Source organism: Mobula hypostoma, chromosome X1 (assembly GCF_963921235.1).
Source record: "Mobula hypostoma chromosome X1, sMobHyp1.1, whole genome shotgun sequence".
NCBI classification, from domain to species: Eukaryota; Metazoa; Chordata; class Chondrichthyes; order Myliobatiformes; family Myliobatidae; genus Mobula; species Mobula hypostoma.
The window spans coordinates 57,505,637-57,521,476 of record NC_086128.1 but is presented as its reverse complement, the minus strand read 5'-3'; the positions used below and the strand labels follow the sequence as shown (position 1 = coordinate 57,521,476).

The 15,840-nt window shown below is 43.0% G+C and overlaps 1 protein-coding gene across 7 annotated transcripts in view; it reads left to right on the top strand.

The window, feature by feature from the left end:
* LOC134340419 (phosphatidylinositol 5-phosphate 4-kinase type-2 beta) overlaps positions 1 to 15,840 on the top strand; it is a 258,524-nt gene that overhangs the window by 193,688 nt on the left and 48,996 nt on the right. For all 7 annotated transcript variants that reach the window (XM_063037625.1, XM_063037629.1, XM_063037630.1 and 4 more), the window contains one exon: positions 13,646 to 13,684. In XM_063037625.1, the coding sequence (XP_062893695.1) occupies positions 13,646 to 13,684 (39 nt within the window). The remainder of the gene's footprint in view (positions 1 to 13,645; positions 13,685 to 15,840) is intronic.

Here is a 15,840-nt window from a genome sequence, read left to right as displayed (position 1 = left end):
AATGAAAGACTGCACCAACTTGGGTGTTCAACCAGTGTACAAAAGACAACAAACTGTGCAAATACAAAAAGAAAGAAATAATAATAAATAAAGTAAGCAATAAATATTGAGAACATGAGTTGAAGAGTCCTTGAAAGTGAAAGAGTAGATTTTGGGACAATTTCAATAATGGGCAAGTGAAGTTATTCCTTTGGTTCAAGAGCCTGATGGTTGAGAGGTCGTAACTGTTCTTGAACCTGCTAGTGAGAGTCCTGCGGCTCTTGTATCTTCGTCCTGATGGCAGCAGCGAGAAGAGAACATGGCCTTAGTGGTGGGGGTAACTAATGATGGATGCTGCTTACTTGCGACAGCACATCATCTAGAAGTGCTCAATGGTGGGGAGGGCCTTACTGGTGATGGACTGGGCTGTATCTACTACTTTTTGTAGGATTTCCCATTTAAGGGCATTGATGTTTCCATAACCAGGCTGTAATCCAGCCAAACAATATACTCTCCACTGCACATTGTCAAAGTTTTAGATGTCATGCTGAATTGTTGCAAACTCCTAAGGAAGTAGAGGCACTTCCGTGCTTTCTTTGTAATTGCACTTATGTGCTGGGCCCCGGACAGGTCTTCTGAACTATAACACCAATGAATTTAAAATAGCTGACCCTCTCCCCGTATGATTCCCCTGATGAGTGAGTGGGTTGTGAGAATCCTGCTCATGGACCTCCGATTTCCTCCTGAAGTCAATAATCAGCTCCTTGGTCTTGCTGGCATTGAGAGAGAGGTTGTTGCTGTGGCACCACTCAGCCAAATTTTCAGTCTCACTCCTATGTGCTGATTCGTCATACCTTTGATTCGGCCAGCGACAGTGGTGTCGTCAACAAACTTAAGTATGGCATTGGAGTTGTGCTTAGCCACACAGTCATAAGTGTAAAGCAAGTAGAGCAGGGGGCTAAGCACATAGCCTTGTGGGGCACCTGTGCTGATGGAGATTGTGGAGGGTCTGCAAGTGTGGAAATCAAGGATCCAATTGCACAAGGATGCATTGAGGTCAAGGTCTTGAAGCTTATTGATTAGTTTTGAGGGGAAGATAGTATTAAATGCCGAGCTGTAGTTGATAAAGGTATGCATCTTTACTGTCCAGATGTTTGAGTATTGAGTGAACAGCCAATGAGGTGTCACCTGCTGTGGACCTGTTCCTCCGGTAGGCAAATTGTGGTAGATCCAAGTCGCTTCTCAGGCAGGAGTTGATATGTTTCATCACCAACCTCTCAAAGCACGTCATCATTGTGGATGTAAATGCCTCTGGACGATAGCAGGTATTGGTATAATTGAAACCTGCTTGAAGTAGGTAGGAACCTCAGACTGCTGAAGCAAGAGGCAGAAGATCTCAGTGAACGCTCTAACCAGTTGATCAGCCTAGGTCTTCAGTACTTGACCAGGTATCCTGTCCGTGAGATTAAGAGTCCTTGAAAATGTGTCCATAGGTTGTGGAAACGGTTCAGTGATGGCTGATTGAAGTTGAGTGAAGTTATCCTGTCTGCTTCAAGAGCCTGATGGTTGAGGGGTAATAACTGTTCCTGGACCTGGTGGTGTGGGCTCTGAGAATCCCGTACATTCCTCCTGATGACAGCAGTGAGAAGAGAGCATGTTCTGGGTGGTGAGGGTCCCTGATGATGGATACTGCTTTCCTGTTACATTGCTTTGTGTATATACGCTCAGTGGTGGGGAGGACTTTGCCCATGACGGCTGGGAATATCCACTGCTTTATTAGAAATTTTTGACTTATTTTTAGAAGTTAGTATTTTTAAAAAGTACTGGTGAAATTAATGGGACTGAACACTAAAAAGTCCTTAAAATGTAATGAACTCCATCCACAGGTTTCAAGGAGATTTCAAGGACTATGAAGACAGTGGATGCATCAGTTGTCATTAACATTTTGCAAATTTCTAGAAGTTTTCATGTGTTGGAAAATAGCAAATGTATCCCTCTATTTAGGAAAGGAGAGAGTGAAAACAGAGAATGACAGGCCAGTTATCAGACACCAGTTGGAGAAAATGTTATTAAGGAAGTAGTAGTAAAACTCTGTCATGGACAATCCCAAACTAGGCTCTGAAAGGAGGAGGGTTGGGTACAGGGCTAGCACCCACATCCTGTAAAATCCTAGAGCTACAGAAACACCAACAGAAGCTCCAAGGCCTCATTCCTGGGAAAGGAAGGATACACCAAGAAGATGAGTTATTCCTGGAGATAACGTGAAAGACTGGCCCAGGACCAAGGACTCTGATGAACTGCTGTTGGCCGCCTATATCCCAGTAGGGGTGATGGGCTTAAGTGAATAAGAAGTGGTATTAAGGCAGCTGGAAAATAATGATGGGATTGTACAGAGGCAGCGTGTGTTTATAAAAGGGAACTAGTGGAATTTTTTTGAAGTTGTAACTCACAGAACAAATAAAGGTTAACCCATTTGATGTGGGTATTTAGATATTCGGACAGTTTTTGATGTGCTACATGTTAATCCAGATTAGAGCACAGGGTGTTTTTAAAATAAACTGGCGTGGAATGAGGATTGAATTGATTAGCATGCAGAAAATAGTGCAGAAATAATCAACAACACACAAGGGTGCTGAAGGAACTTAGCAGGTCATGCAGCATCTACAGAGGGAAATGAACAGTTGAAGCTTCAGCTCAACACCCTTCATCGAGACTCAGAAGAAATAAACAGCTCATTTTCAGGTTGGGGTCTGACTGTTTTGGGAGTGACAGGAATCAATGCTGGAACACATCTATTCGCAGACTGTTTCCGTGATTCAGATGAATGAAGTTCATGTTTCAGAGTTTATTGATGATACAAAGTCAGGCAGCAGTCAGGATAATGAAGAGGACACAGAGGGGCTTCAGGGGATTAAAGACAAAGTGAGTCAACAGAAAGGGATATAGTAAATAAAGCATAAAGTGGAGCCCTCCCTTTGGTAGAAAAAATAAAAAGATTTCTAAATGGTGGGAAATTGAAAAATATTTGTGTTCAGAGAAACATGATATCATTAGCATGCATATTTATCAAGCAATTCAGAAGGCATTTGCTATGTTTTACTTTATTACAAGAGGGTTTGAGTAAAAGTGTATTGATATCTTTCCCAATTCAATGGAGCAGTAGTGATCTGTCTTATTCTGCGCTCCTCATCTAAGGAAGGCTACACTTGCAAAGAAGGGAGTATAGTGACGGTTCACCAGATTTGTTCCTGGTTTATTGTATGAGGAGAATTTAAGCAGACTCTTTTTATTTAGATACACCGCATGGTAACAGGCCCTTCCAGCTTAACCAGACCTCGCTGTCCTATTACATCCATGTGACCCTCACAGTCGTGGGGATAACATCTAAACTCCATACAGACAGTGGTAGAATTGAGCCTATGTCACTGGCGCTGTAATAGCATTACACTGCTACACTACCATGCCGCCCCAACCTATCACACACCTGAGTTCAGAAAAATGAAAGGTTAACTCAGTGGAACATACATGCTTCTTTATGGAGCTTGGCAGGTAAATGCTGAGATATTTTGCTGACTATGGTATTCAGAACCAGGAGGTACGATCCCAAAATAAGTAATTGGCTGTCAGGACAGCAAAAGGTTTGGTTGCCGGCCACTCAACCATGGTTTCTCGGTCGGGCACCGGGCACTGGGTGAGATGTGGTGGGCGGGTACCCAGCGCTCGACGGGGGGCCATGGTCAAGTGGTCAGCGACTTGGGCCGACTCCCCCACCAGACCAAGTCTGGTGAGGAGGGTGTGAGGACACCCAGCAGGACTAAAAAAAACAACAAGACCTGACAAAGGGTGGATGAGCTCCTTGTGAGCCAACGGCCATCTTCCGTGGAAGAGATTAAAGCCTCACCATATATCTACGAATCGTATGCTATGCACTTAGTTAGAAGAGACATGATGAACTTAGGCGCTGCACCGTGTGCCTGGACCTGCCCAAGGCCTCCACCTAAGGAAGGGCCAAGCTCAAAGAAGCTGCCGTGGCTGGAGGTTGACATGGCCTCGGACTCGAGTTCAGCGGGGGTAGCGGCCGGCGGTGCCAAGGCGGCCAGCGAGAACAAACTGGAGGAGAGGCTGTACTTGGTGCTGTCGCAAGATCGAAGAAGATGGAGGTGCATAGCCGCCAACCCCAGATTTGGGACAGCACCCACTGACTGACTGTCAGGGCAGCAAAAGGTAGAAATTCCTTAATCCGTAAGACCATAGACATAAGAGCAGAATGAGACCATATCAAGTCTTTTCCACCATTCCTCATTACTGATTTATTTTTCCCTTCAATTCCATTCTCCTGCCTTCTCCCCGTAACCTTTGATGTCCTTACTAATCAAGAACCTATCAACCTCCGCTTTAAATATACTGTATCTAATAACTTGGCCTCCACAGCCATCTGTGGTAATGAATTCCACAGATTCACCACCCTCTGGCTAGAGAAGCTCTTCCTCATCTCTGTTCTAAATGGACATCCTTCTATTCTAAGACCTTTGGTCCTAGACTGTTCTACCATTGGAAACATCCTCTTCACATCTACTCTATCTAGGCCTATCAATATTCAATAGGTTTCAGTGAGATCCCCCTCCCCACCCCAACCTTCTAAACTCCAACAAGTACGGACCCAGAACCGTCAAATGCTCTTCATGCATTAACTTGTTCATTCCTGGGATCATTGTCGTGAACCTCCACTGAACTGTCTCCAATGCCAGCACATTCTTTCTTAGATAAGGAACCCAGAGTGAAGCTTTGGAATGCTCTGGCCATGAAGGCCGTAGAGACTCAGTTCCTTAATAGGAACATAGAAAACCTACAGCACAATACAGGCCCTTCGGCCCACAATGCTGTGCCGAACATATACTTACTTCAAAAATTACCTAGGGTTACCTATAGTCCCCTATTTTTCTCAGCTCCATGTATCTATCTAGGAGTCTCTTAAAAGACCCTATCGTATCTGCCTCCATCACCGTCGCCGGCAGCTCATTCCACGCACTCACCACTCTCTCCGTAAAAAACCTTAACCCTAACATCTCCTTTGTACCTACTTCCAAGTACCTTAAAACTGTGCCCTTAATCAAGACAGAGCAGTAGATAATTTGTAAGGAAGTTGAGGGATGTGGGTTTAGCAATGAAATCAAAGATCATTGAATGGTGAAGCAAGCATGAGGGGCCTGGTAACTCCCTAATGTTTCTATTTGCCTGTATATACTTGTTAAGGTTTTGTTAAGGATACTAAGGCTATTGAAATGGTGAATCGGAATCAAATTTATTTCCACCAACATGTTACGTGAATTTAGTTGCTTTGCAGCCACAGTACAGTGTAAAAATAAAAAGTTGCAATAAATTATAAAGATAAATGGTACAACAAAAAAGGAAAAGAAGTTGAGGCTCAGATCAGCCCTGAATGACATGGCAGGCTGAAGGGGATAAAAGACCTACTGTTGTTCTGTGATGTAAAGTTTACTTTTACACCCATGTTGTTCATTGTTTCAGTAGATTGTTGGATTTCACCAGATTTTGTGTACTTTTGGTATTGGACGCTCCCTTTTTCAGATATAATGTGAAATAAAAATCATCAGACATTGCATTGCAGAACTTTCAGATCTCTGGGAAACAATTAAAATCTGTGTGAAGAGCAGTTTCTAGCTAAGTGCCTTCTTAATTTAATGTCATTGACATTTTCAGCAGTTATTTGCAAATATAAGGAGCAGGAACAGGAAAAGGACCCTCGAATCAGTAAATTTGCAATTGAATCTCAGTCTTTTTCTTACTATTTTTGTTGCCCACTCAATAAATCTCTTAGACCATAAGACCTAGGAGCAGAATTAGGTCATTTGGCCCATCAAGTCTTCTCTGCTGTTCCATCATGGCTGATTTATTATCCCTCTCAACCTCATGCCCTCTGCTTTCTCCTTGTAAGCTTTGATTAATCAGGAACCTATCAGCCTCCATCCTAAATCTACCCGATGACTTGGCCTACGCAGCCATCTGTGGCAAAGAATTCCACAGATTCACCACCCTCTGGCTGAAGGAAGGTGAGTCCATTTCAGCTTACATGGCTGAATAGTAGAGATTGTCGGAGCACTTTCAGTTCAGTGATGGGCTTAATGATGCACTAGGAAATTGCTCTCACACACCGGACAATTGCAGGTTGAAAGACAAAACTTGCAGAAAATACAACAAAGTAGCGTGTCAGGCAGAGACAACTGCACGGGGAAGAGAAAAAGATAAAAAGTCAGGTTGCAGTTTCAAAATGCACTAGTCTGCATGTTGTTGATTAAAAATCTGATAATGATGAGAGTATCACTGGACTAGGTAACCTTGAGATTTACAGTGTGAAAATTAATAATAGACAAGCAATATGGCTTACACCAGAACTGAACAGCAAATTAATGAAGATGGAATTAGGCACTGATTTAGCTGTTTCAGTCATTCCACAAAATGAGTTCGAAGGGCATCTCAAAGATACTAAACTGAGGCCTGCAGATATCCAACAAAGAACTGGTACTGGAGAAAAGGTAACTCCTGTGGGAATGACATTTGTAACAGTGAAATGCAGCAACCAACAAGCCACTTTGGGCTTATGTGGGGTAAAACAGGATGGTCAACACTGTGGGGCTGTGACAACGACAACTTGATTGGAAATTCGTCCACCATTTGAAGACCACATCCCCTGCAAAAGAGTCAACTGAAAGTGAATTAAGAAAGGTATTGGATGATGCCACAGCAGTGTTCAAGGCTGGCATTGGAAAACTCAAACATATCACCAGTAAAATAGTGTTAAATGAAAATATCACACCCAAATCTTACAAAGCCTGTCTTATTCCTTATATACCATCCGTGATAAAGCCAGTGAACTAGATCACGTGGAAGCTGAAGGAATTCTCTCCTAGGTTGTGTAGAGCCTGTGGTCCCAGTAACAAAAAAGGATTGGTCTATTGGGATCTGTGGTGACTCTCCTTATGGTGTAGGAGGAGTCATATCACATATTATGAGTGATGGAAGTGAACATCCCATTGCCTTTGCATCACATTCCCTTACTGCTGCAGAGAAAAATTACACACAGATTGACAGAGGCCTCGAGTTTGGTTTGGGATGTAAAACGTTTCAACCAGTACTTGTATGGGAGAGAGTTTACTCTCAAAGTTCAAAGTTACTAATTACTGATTATCAACCACTAGTTTCCATTTTTGATCCACAGAAGGGTGTTCCACTAATAGCAGCAGCAGGAATGCAGTGGGCTTTGTTTCTTGGAGGACACAATTGCAAGATCGAATTCAAGAGTATGACTAATCATGGAAATGCTGATGGATTGTCCCATTTACCCTCAGAAAAGGGAATACCTGAAACCTTTACAGAGTAGGATACTCCTCTTGACATATTATCCCTAATGAAAGTCAAAAGTTTCCCTATTGTGGCAGAGATGATCCAAACGAAAACCAGTCTACATGGCCACCCAAAATGGCTGGATTGTGAAGCAGAAATTCCAGTTCCCCCATTTTTACCAGTGCTGGGATGAACTTGCCCTTGTCATGGGTTGCCTTATGTGGGGATTGAGAGGTGTTGTACACCCTATCCTCGTTATATGCGAGGGATACGTTCCTCGAAGTTGACGCATAATGTGAATAATTATTTAAATGGAGAAAATAGGGATGTGTTCCAGAGGGCTTCCTAAATATATTTTATCTGTAATTTATTCACATTTTTATATCAATATGACACAAAAGCAGTACTACAAGACAACATTTGTATTATATTTATTCAATTTAAGGTAATATTCAATGTAATAAATCATAGAAAGTTAACATCCTCTGGTGTACAGTACTCACCAACAGTGGCAGGTGTGTTCGCTCTGGGAGATGAGTGGTTGTTGTGTTGGGCAGCTTTACACAGATAAGGTGGATGGTTGTGGTCGTCAGGATAATACCATGCACAACAAGGGGTGAAAGAAGACTCACAGAACTCTTAGAACTGCCGGCAGCAGAAGATTACAGCGATTTGCGTAAAGTGGTGAGGGTTGTTTGCTTGGCAGCATTTTGTTTTTCAGCATAAATTTGCTTGTAGGGAAGAAGGGGTGACGGCAGGAAACGACTGAAATGCTGACTCCGTTCTAAACTTGGGTCCATGCCCTTCGCCATTTGTGCTGAGTGTTCCGACTTCCACCATTCCCTCACCTTTGGTAAACTCCCAGGGTTTTCAAAATTGTCTGTTGCTTGCAACATCTGAGAGATAGTTCGCCGTAAAAAATACGTACACCTTGATGTGGATTACACCAGTCGAGTGGTTGAATCAGCGATGTTGTGTTAAGCGGCAGGAAATGCACTGTTATGTTAGGATGAATGCTGTCCAAATGTTTAGGATGGGCTGGTGCATTGTCAAGCAACAAAAGAACTTTAAAGGCAAGACTCTGTTCCCGGCAGTAGCGTCCCACAGCTGTGTTACCTTCAGCTGATGCCGAGCTGTTTATAATTTCCAACTTTTTTTCAAGTGTTAAAGCGGTTCTCTGCTGCTCGGCTGACAGCCCAGGACATGACACCAGACGCTTAGGAGGCATAGTTAAATATTTCAAGCGCAAAATCACTGCACCGTAGGTAAAACCAACAAAAGTTTAAGATCGCGCATCCACACCTTGCCAAAACCAATGTGAGAGTGGCGGGAGAGAGGTTGTGAGCCGCGCGCACCTGACTTGTATTGGCGGGAGAGCAGTGCTTCTCGTCCCAACAGTAAGACTGTGAGGTGTGCGCACGTGACTTGTATTGGCGGGATGGCAGTGCTCCTCACATAACTGTGAATTTTGGACGCATATAACGAGACGTTGGTAGAAATAGGTTCCTCGCATAACTGTGAATCCGCATAATCTGAAGGCGCATATAACGAGGATAGGGTGTACCATCCAAGCTCAGAGTTAAAGTGTTGGGGGAGCGACATGCCAGACATCCATGTGTGGTCAAAATGAAGACATTGGCTTGAAGCTTTGTCTGGTAGCCTGAGGTAGAACAGCAGATCAAGCAGCTTGTCATGCACTGTTCCAGATGCCAACATGTCCAGAAGATACCAATGTGTCAAGAAGATACCAAGAGCTGCGCCTCTCCATCCTTGGGAATGGCCTGCATGATTCAAAGTTCAAGTACATTTATTATCAAGGCATGTGTACTGTATACAACCTTGATACTCATCTCCTTATAGGCAGCCACAAAACAAATAAACCCAATAGAACCTATTAAAAAGAAAGACCATCAAACACCCAATGTGCAGAAGAGAAAAATTGTGCAAACAATAAAAGTAAGCAAGTAGCATTCAGAACTGAAGTTTACAAAAATGAGTCCACAGCCACAAAGCCAGTCACAAGTGAATCCAGGAGCCCTTTATTTGCAGGCCACACCCTCAGTTCAGCGCAGAGATGAGCAAACCTCACAGACCAGTGAACTGATCACCCACCCGTCCCTCTCCTCTGGACCCGACACCCTGACCTTTTCAATGTGCGTGCATTCAAATGTAACATCTTCAGTCTTGTATTCATCACCCATTTTAATTTTGGACACTTTAGCTCATCCCAATCCCACTGACTGCAGTTTTGCCCTAACAACTGCCTGTCCTTCCTCACAGTCTCACTACACAGTGCATCTACTTGTATACCAATTACCCCATTCTTAGGTCCCATCCCCCTGCCAAGTTAGTTTGAACCCTCCCCAACAGATCTTGCAAACTTACTCACAAGAATATTGGTCCCCCTCTGGTTCAGGTGTAATCCATCCTTTTTGTACTGGTCATACCTTCCCCAGAAGAGATCCCACTGATCCATAAATCTGAAACCCTGTTTTTTCCCTGTTACAATTCTTCAGCCATGCATTTATCTGCCAAATCATCCTATTCTTAACCTGACTGGCATGTGGCAGAGGCAACAATCCAGAGATTACTAGCTTCTGGCTGTTCAGCTTCCCCCTTTAGAATGCTGTGGACCCAGTCAGAGACATCCCTAACCCTGACCCTGGCACCTGGAAGGAAACATACCATCCAGGTGTCTCTCACGTTAACAGAATCTGCTTTCTGCTCCTCTAATTATGGAATCCCCCCGCTTCTTTTCTGAGCTACAGAGCCAAGCTCAGTGCCAGAGACTTGGTCACTATAGCTTCCCCCTGTTAGTTCATACCCCGCAACCATATCCAAAGTGGTATACTTATTATTGAGGTGAATGGCCACAGAAGTACTCTGCACTGGCTGCCTATTCCCTTCCCTCTCCTCTCCTGACAGTCACCCAGGGACCTGCCTTCTGCAACTTAGGGGTGACTACCTCTCTGTAGCTCCCATCTATCACCTCCTCATGCTCCTGTATGAGCAACCATTGTTGGATTGAGCCATTGTTAGAGTCCGTCCAGCTGCAACTCCAGTTCCTTAACACGGTCTCTATGCAACTCTAGCTCGATGCACTTTGTGCAGATGTAGCCAACAAGGAGAGTGGAGGTCTCCCAATTTTCCTACATCTTACACAAGGAACATACCAATACCTCCAGATCCCTTCTCAGTGCACAAGCTATGTGCTAACAGGAAATAGAAACGTCCTTACTTAGAACCTCTGCATGTGCTTGCCCACGCCTGTTGAGCCAAAGCCAGACCACTCTGACAATGGCCCACTGCAACAATGGTCACTTCACTTACAATCCCTTTCTTTTTATTGACCCGGTGCTTTTTGTTGCCCACCAAGGGGGACAAAATGCCAGAAGCACCCAAGCAATTTTTAAATGCAGTGCTGTGCCACCAGTGAATGACCTCTCGTGCTGGAGGGGCATGGGGAGGACTTTGGGGTTCTAACCTTTAACTGTCGTTCATTCTTTGGGGCACTTCTCTGTTTTCATGGATGGTTGCGAAGAAAAAGCATTTCAGGATGTATATTGTATGCATTTCTCTGACATTAAATGTACCTTTGAAACCTTTGAAGTCCAAAAATCTATCAACCTTTACGGGTTGTGTAACCTCAACAGTTAAAACTGTGCTGTTTTTGGAGAAAAGAATTACAAAAGTTTGAAACTTGAATTGAACTGATTTTATTTTTTGCATCCTCCATATACATGAGTAAAAATCTTTATGTTACGTCTCCATCTAAATGTGCCATGTGCAATCATAGTAACATAATAATTTATAAGAAATAGAACAGTCAAATCAGTGTGAGTTCATCAGTCTGATGGCCTGGTGGAAGAAGCTGTCCCGGAGCCTGTTGGTCCTGGCTCTTGTGCTGCGGTACCACTTCCCAGATGGTATCAAAAGGAATAGATTGTGGTTGGGATGGCTCAGGTCCCCAATGATCCTACGGACCCTTTTTACACACCTGTCCTTGTAAATTCCTGAATCATGGGAAATTCACATCTACAGATGCGCTGGGCTGTCCGCACCACTCTCTGCAGAGTCCTGTGATTAAGGGAGATACAGTTCCCATACGAGGCAGTGATGCAGCTAATCAAGATGCTTTCAATTGTGCCCCTGTAGAAAGTTCTTAGGATAGGTACATGGAGCTTAGGAAAATAGAGGGTTATGGGTAACCCTAGGTAATTTCTAAGGTAAGGACATGTTTGGCACAGCTTTGTGGGCCGAAGGGCCTGTGTTGTGCTGTAGGTTTTCTATGTTTCTACTTGGGGGCCCATACCAAACTTCCTCAACTAGCTCCATTGTTTTCGCGGCATTCTACAAATGTTAGAAATCCAGAGTAACACACACAAAATGCTAGAGGAACTCAGCAGGTCAGCAGCATCAATGGAGAGGAATAAACAGTTGACATTTTGATCCAAGACCTTTCATTAGAAGAAATTTCTCCTTATGTCAAACCTAAATAGCTGCCCGATGTTTTGAGACTGGTGCCTAGTCTGGCGTTGTTCAGCCAGTGGTGATGGACCCTCTCATTCTTATGATTCGTGTATTTCAGTGTGACCATTGAATTCGGTTTTTTAGGGATTTGATTAATATGCTTGTGGCTATGATCTACAGTGCTACTGTCCACACTCGAATTCTGTATATCCTGCCTTGTCCAATAAAAAATTAGTTTGGCTCTGTACTGCAGGGTTCTGCCACTAATTGTCTTTGCAGGCTAGTTTGGATCTGTGCATTCTCAGGAAGAACCAGAAAGTAGATGTGTAGAATATGTCAGTACATTGAAGAAAGGAATGTCAGAAAATGAACTCCCCCACTCCAAGAATGCAATGTCAGATACTAAGGATATATATTTAAGGTGGGGTGGGAAAGGGTTTTCTTTACACACAGTGTTGGGTGTCTGGAACAGGCTTCCAAGGGTGGAGTATCAGAAGCAGATTCATTATCAAAAACATGACATGAAGTTTGTTGTTTTGCAGCAGCAGTACAGTGCAAAGACATAATATTACTGTACTATGAATAACAAACAATAAATGGTGCAAAGCACAGGCATTGTGCACCAAAGGGCTTGTTCCAGCACTTTGTTCTAATTGTTCAAAAAAAAAAGCATTACTGTACATCACAGATAATGCATAAACCTTTGAACAAATTGCTAAGCCTTATGGCATCTCCTTTTAAATAGCAATGGTTTATGCTGTATTTTACGTTAGCTTTATAGTATTAAAACCAGTGCTTCAGATAGATGGAGCTCATCAAGCTGGGAAGGCAGTCCGTCTAAGAGATTTCAAAGCTGCACTGCCTTGCAGCCCTACCCACTCATGGGAAAGGCTTTGGGAGTAAACCCTGAGGACAAATCCGGAGCTGGAGTCCCTAAGGCAGTCCGACGTTGCTTTCAACCAGGCTCTGGCAACTCCTGCGACGTCACCGGTGCCAAGCTGTATCGGCCCTTGCCCTTCCCTTGGACAACATCGGTGGCGTGAAGAGAGGAGACTTGCTGCTTGGGCAACTGCCGGTCTTCCATACAACCTTGCCCAGGCCTGCTCCCTGGAGAGACTGAAGCCACTCTTTCCAGGCGCAGATCCATGGTCTCGCGAGCCTAACGGATGCCATCCATCTTATAATATTAGTGAAATAGAGGAAAATTAAATGATTGCATTCATTATTACGTGAAGTGCCACATCTTCAGAGCAGATGTTAATGCCTACAACGCTGTGACAATATGTATAAACATAAAAAACTAAAAATGTCTTTTCACACTTACTTTGCAATAAGATTCATTATTTGAGCTTATTTACGATCTTATGCAGGCTGTGCATGGGCAGTTACATGTAGCCTAATCACAAGAGATTCTGGAGTTGCTGGAAATCCAGAGTAACACATACAAAATACTGGAGCAACTCAGCAGGTTAGGCAGCAACTACTGAGAGGAATAAATAGTTGACATTCCAGGCCGAGAACCTTCATCGGCATGCATAGATGCTATGTAACCTGCTGTGTTACACGTAGCTGAATCTGTGCTGTAAACTGAGAGGGAGACAGTATGTGAACAAAGTTGCATTGGAACACATTCAAATTTTTGATTTACTATTTTATGAAATTGCGTAATATATTCCCAGTTGCGTGAGAATTTTGGATGCTTAAATACCAGCTAAATAGAACTTATCTCTCTCCTCTTTAGTTTGGTTATGATAGATGGAGTCCCAGGAGTGAATAATTTCAATTTCCTTTTAAAAAGACAATGGCAATAACTTATTGTTATTTATTTCCATAGGGTTCAACAGTATCGAGGGAAGCTAGTGGAAAAGAAAAGGTATGGTGATCAACATTTATTAACTGCATAATTGTCCCTTCAGCTCCTTGATGTAACACAACAGTACCTTTGCCTAATATGTAACATACACTCAATGGTCACTTTATTTGGTACAGGAGTAGAACCCAGTATGGTCTTCTGCTTCTATAGACTATGCACTGTTGTAATGTGTGGTTATTTGAGTTGCTGTCACCTTCTGGCCATTCTCCTCTGACTTCTCTCATTATAACAAGGTGTTTTTGCCCACAGAACTGCCACTCACTAGAGGTTTTTTTTTGTTTGTTTTTTGCACCATTCTCTGTAAACTCCAGAGAATGTTGTACGTGGAAAATCCCAGGAGATAAGCGGTTTCTGAGATACTCAAACCACCCTATCTGGCACCAATAATCATTCCATGGTCAAAGTCACTTGGAACATATTTCTTCCCCATTCTGATGTTTGGTTTGAACAACAACTGAATCTCTTGACCATGTCTTCGTGCTTTTATGCATTGAGTTACTGCCACCTGATTCTCTGATTAGATATTTGCATTGATGGGCAGGTGTACCTAATAAACTGTAACAGCTTTGTGTTTACTTGGGAAAGAAAACTGACGTAGTCAAAAGCAGACCATTCTGTTATTGATATTCTATTGTACTACCTCAATGCACCATGTAATGAAATGAACTGTATGGATGGCATGAAAAAAGAGTTTTTCCACTGTATCTCAGTACATATGACAGCAATAAACCAATTTACCACAAGTAACCAATAAAGCTGCCAACGCAAACATCTTTAGTATAAGTGAAGGAACCAGAGCAGTCAGAAGAAACTTCCACAGTTATGGAGAGAATATGTGAATTCCACACAAATAGCACCTGAGGTGAAGATGAAAGCCAGCAGTTTAAGCTCAAGCTTATTGTCATTCAACCACATACATGTATACCACCAAATCATTCCTCTAGACCAAGGTGCAGAACACAGTACATATAACTCACACGCTTATTATAAAGTCATATTACCGCAAATAAGATTAACAAATAATACAATGTGTATATTCCAAAAGATTGACACTTAGCATGAGGTGCATTTATGACAAAGTTAAAAAGTAAACAGTATAACGCTACTGATGCTTCATAAGTGATAAGACCTGTGTGGTGGCAGGGAACTCAGTAGTCTGGGGAACTACTTGGCAGCCCTCACTTTGAGGTATAGCCACTGGTGGAAGAGTGGATTACTTCAATCCCTGTGTAGTATTTAGTTTTATGACAATAGGATAGTTGAAAAAAAAACAACAAAATTAGTACAATAGAACATAGAGCAGTACATCTATGCTTCTTATCATCTTGCACACCTCTATCAAGTCACCTTCAGCCTCCTCTTCTCCAAAGTTAAAAGCCCTAGCCCACTCAAACTATTGGCATAAGTTCACAAGACCATAAGACACAGGTGCAGAATTAGGCTATTCAACACATTGTCTGCGCTCTGCCATTACTGTTCCAGCTGCTACCATCCAGGAAACGGTACCACAGCATTAAAGCCAGGACCAACAGGCTCCAGGACAGCGTCTTCCACCAGGCCATCAGACTGATTAATTCATGCTGATGCAATTGTATTTCTATGCTATATTGACTGTTCTGTTGTACATACTATTTATTATAAATTACTATAATTTGCACATTGGACATTCAGACGGAGACGTAACGTAAAGATTTTTACTCCTCGTGTATGTGAGGTCTCTTCCTTTATTCTCTCTCTGTATACCAGTGACTGTGTGACCACCCACAGCTTCAATCTGCTAATTAAATTTGCTGACACTACTACATTCATTGGCCTTATCCCAAATAATCTGGGGTTAAGAGGGTAAACAGCTTTAAGTTCCTTGGCATACACATCACTGAGGATCTCATGTGGTCTGTACATACCGGCTGTGTGGTGAAAAAGGCACAACAGCACCTCTTTCAAACAACAAACATCAAAGTTGCTGGTGAACGCAGCAGGCCAGGCAGCACCTGTAGGAAGAGGTACAGTCGACGTTTCAGGCCGAGACCCTTCGTCAGGACTAACTGAAGGAAGAGTGAGTAAGGGATTTGAAAGTTGGAGGGGGAGGGGGAGATCCAAAATGCAGAATTCCTGTTGTTAGCGCCTCTTTCACCTCAGACGGTTGAGGAAGTTTG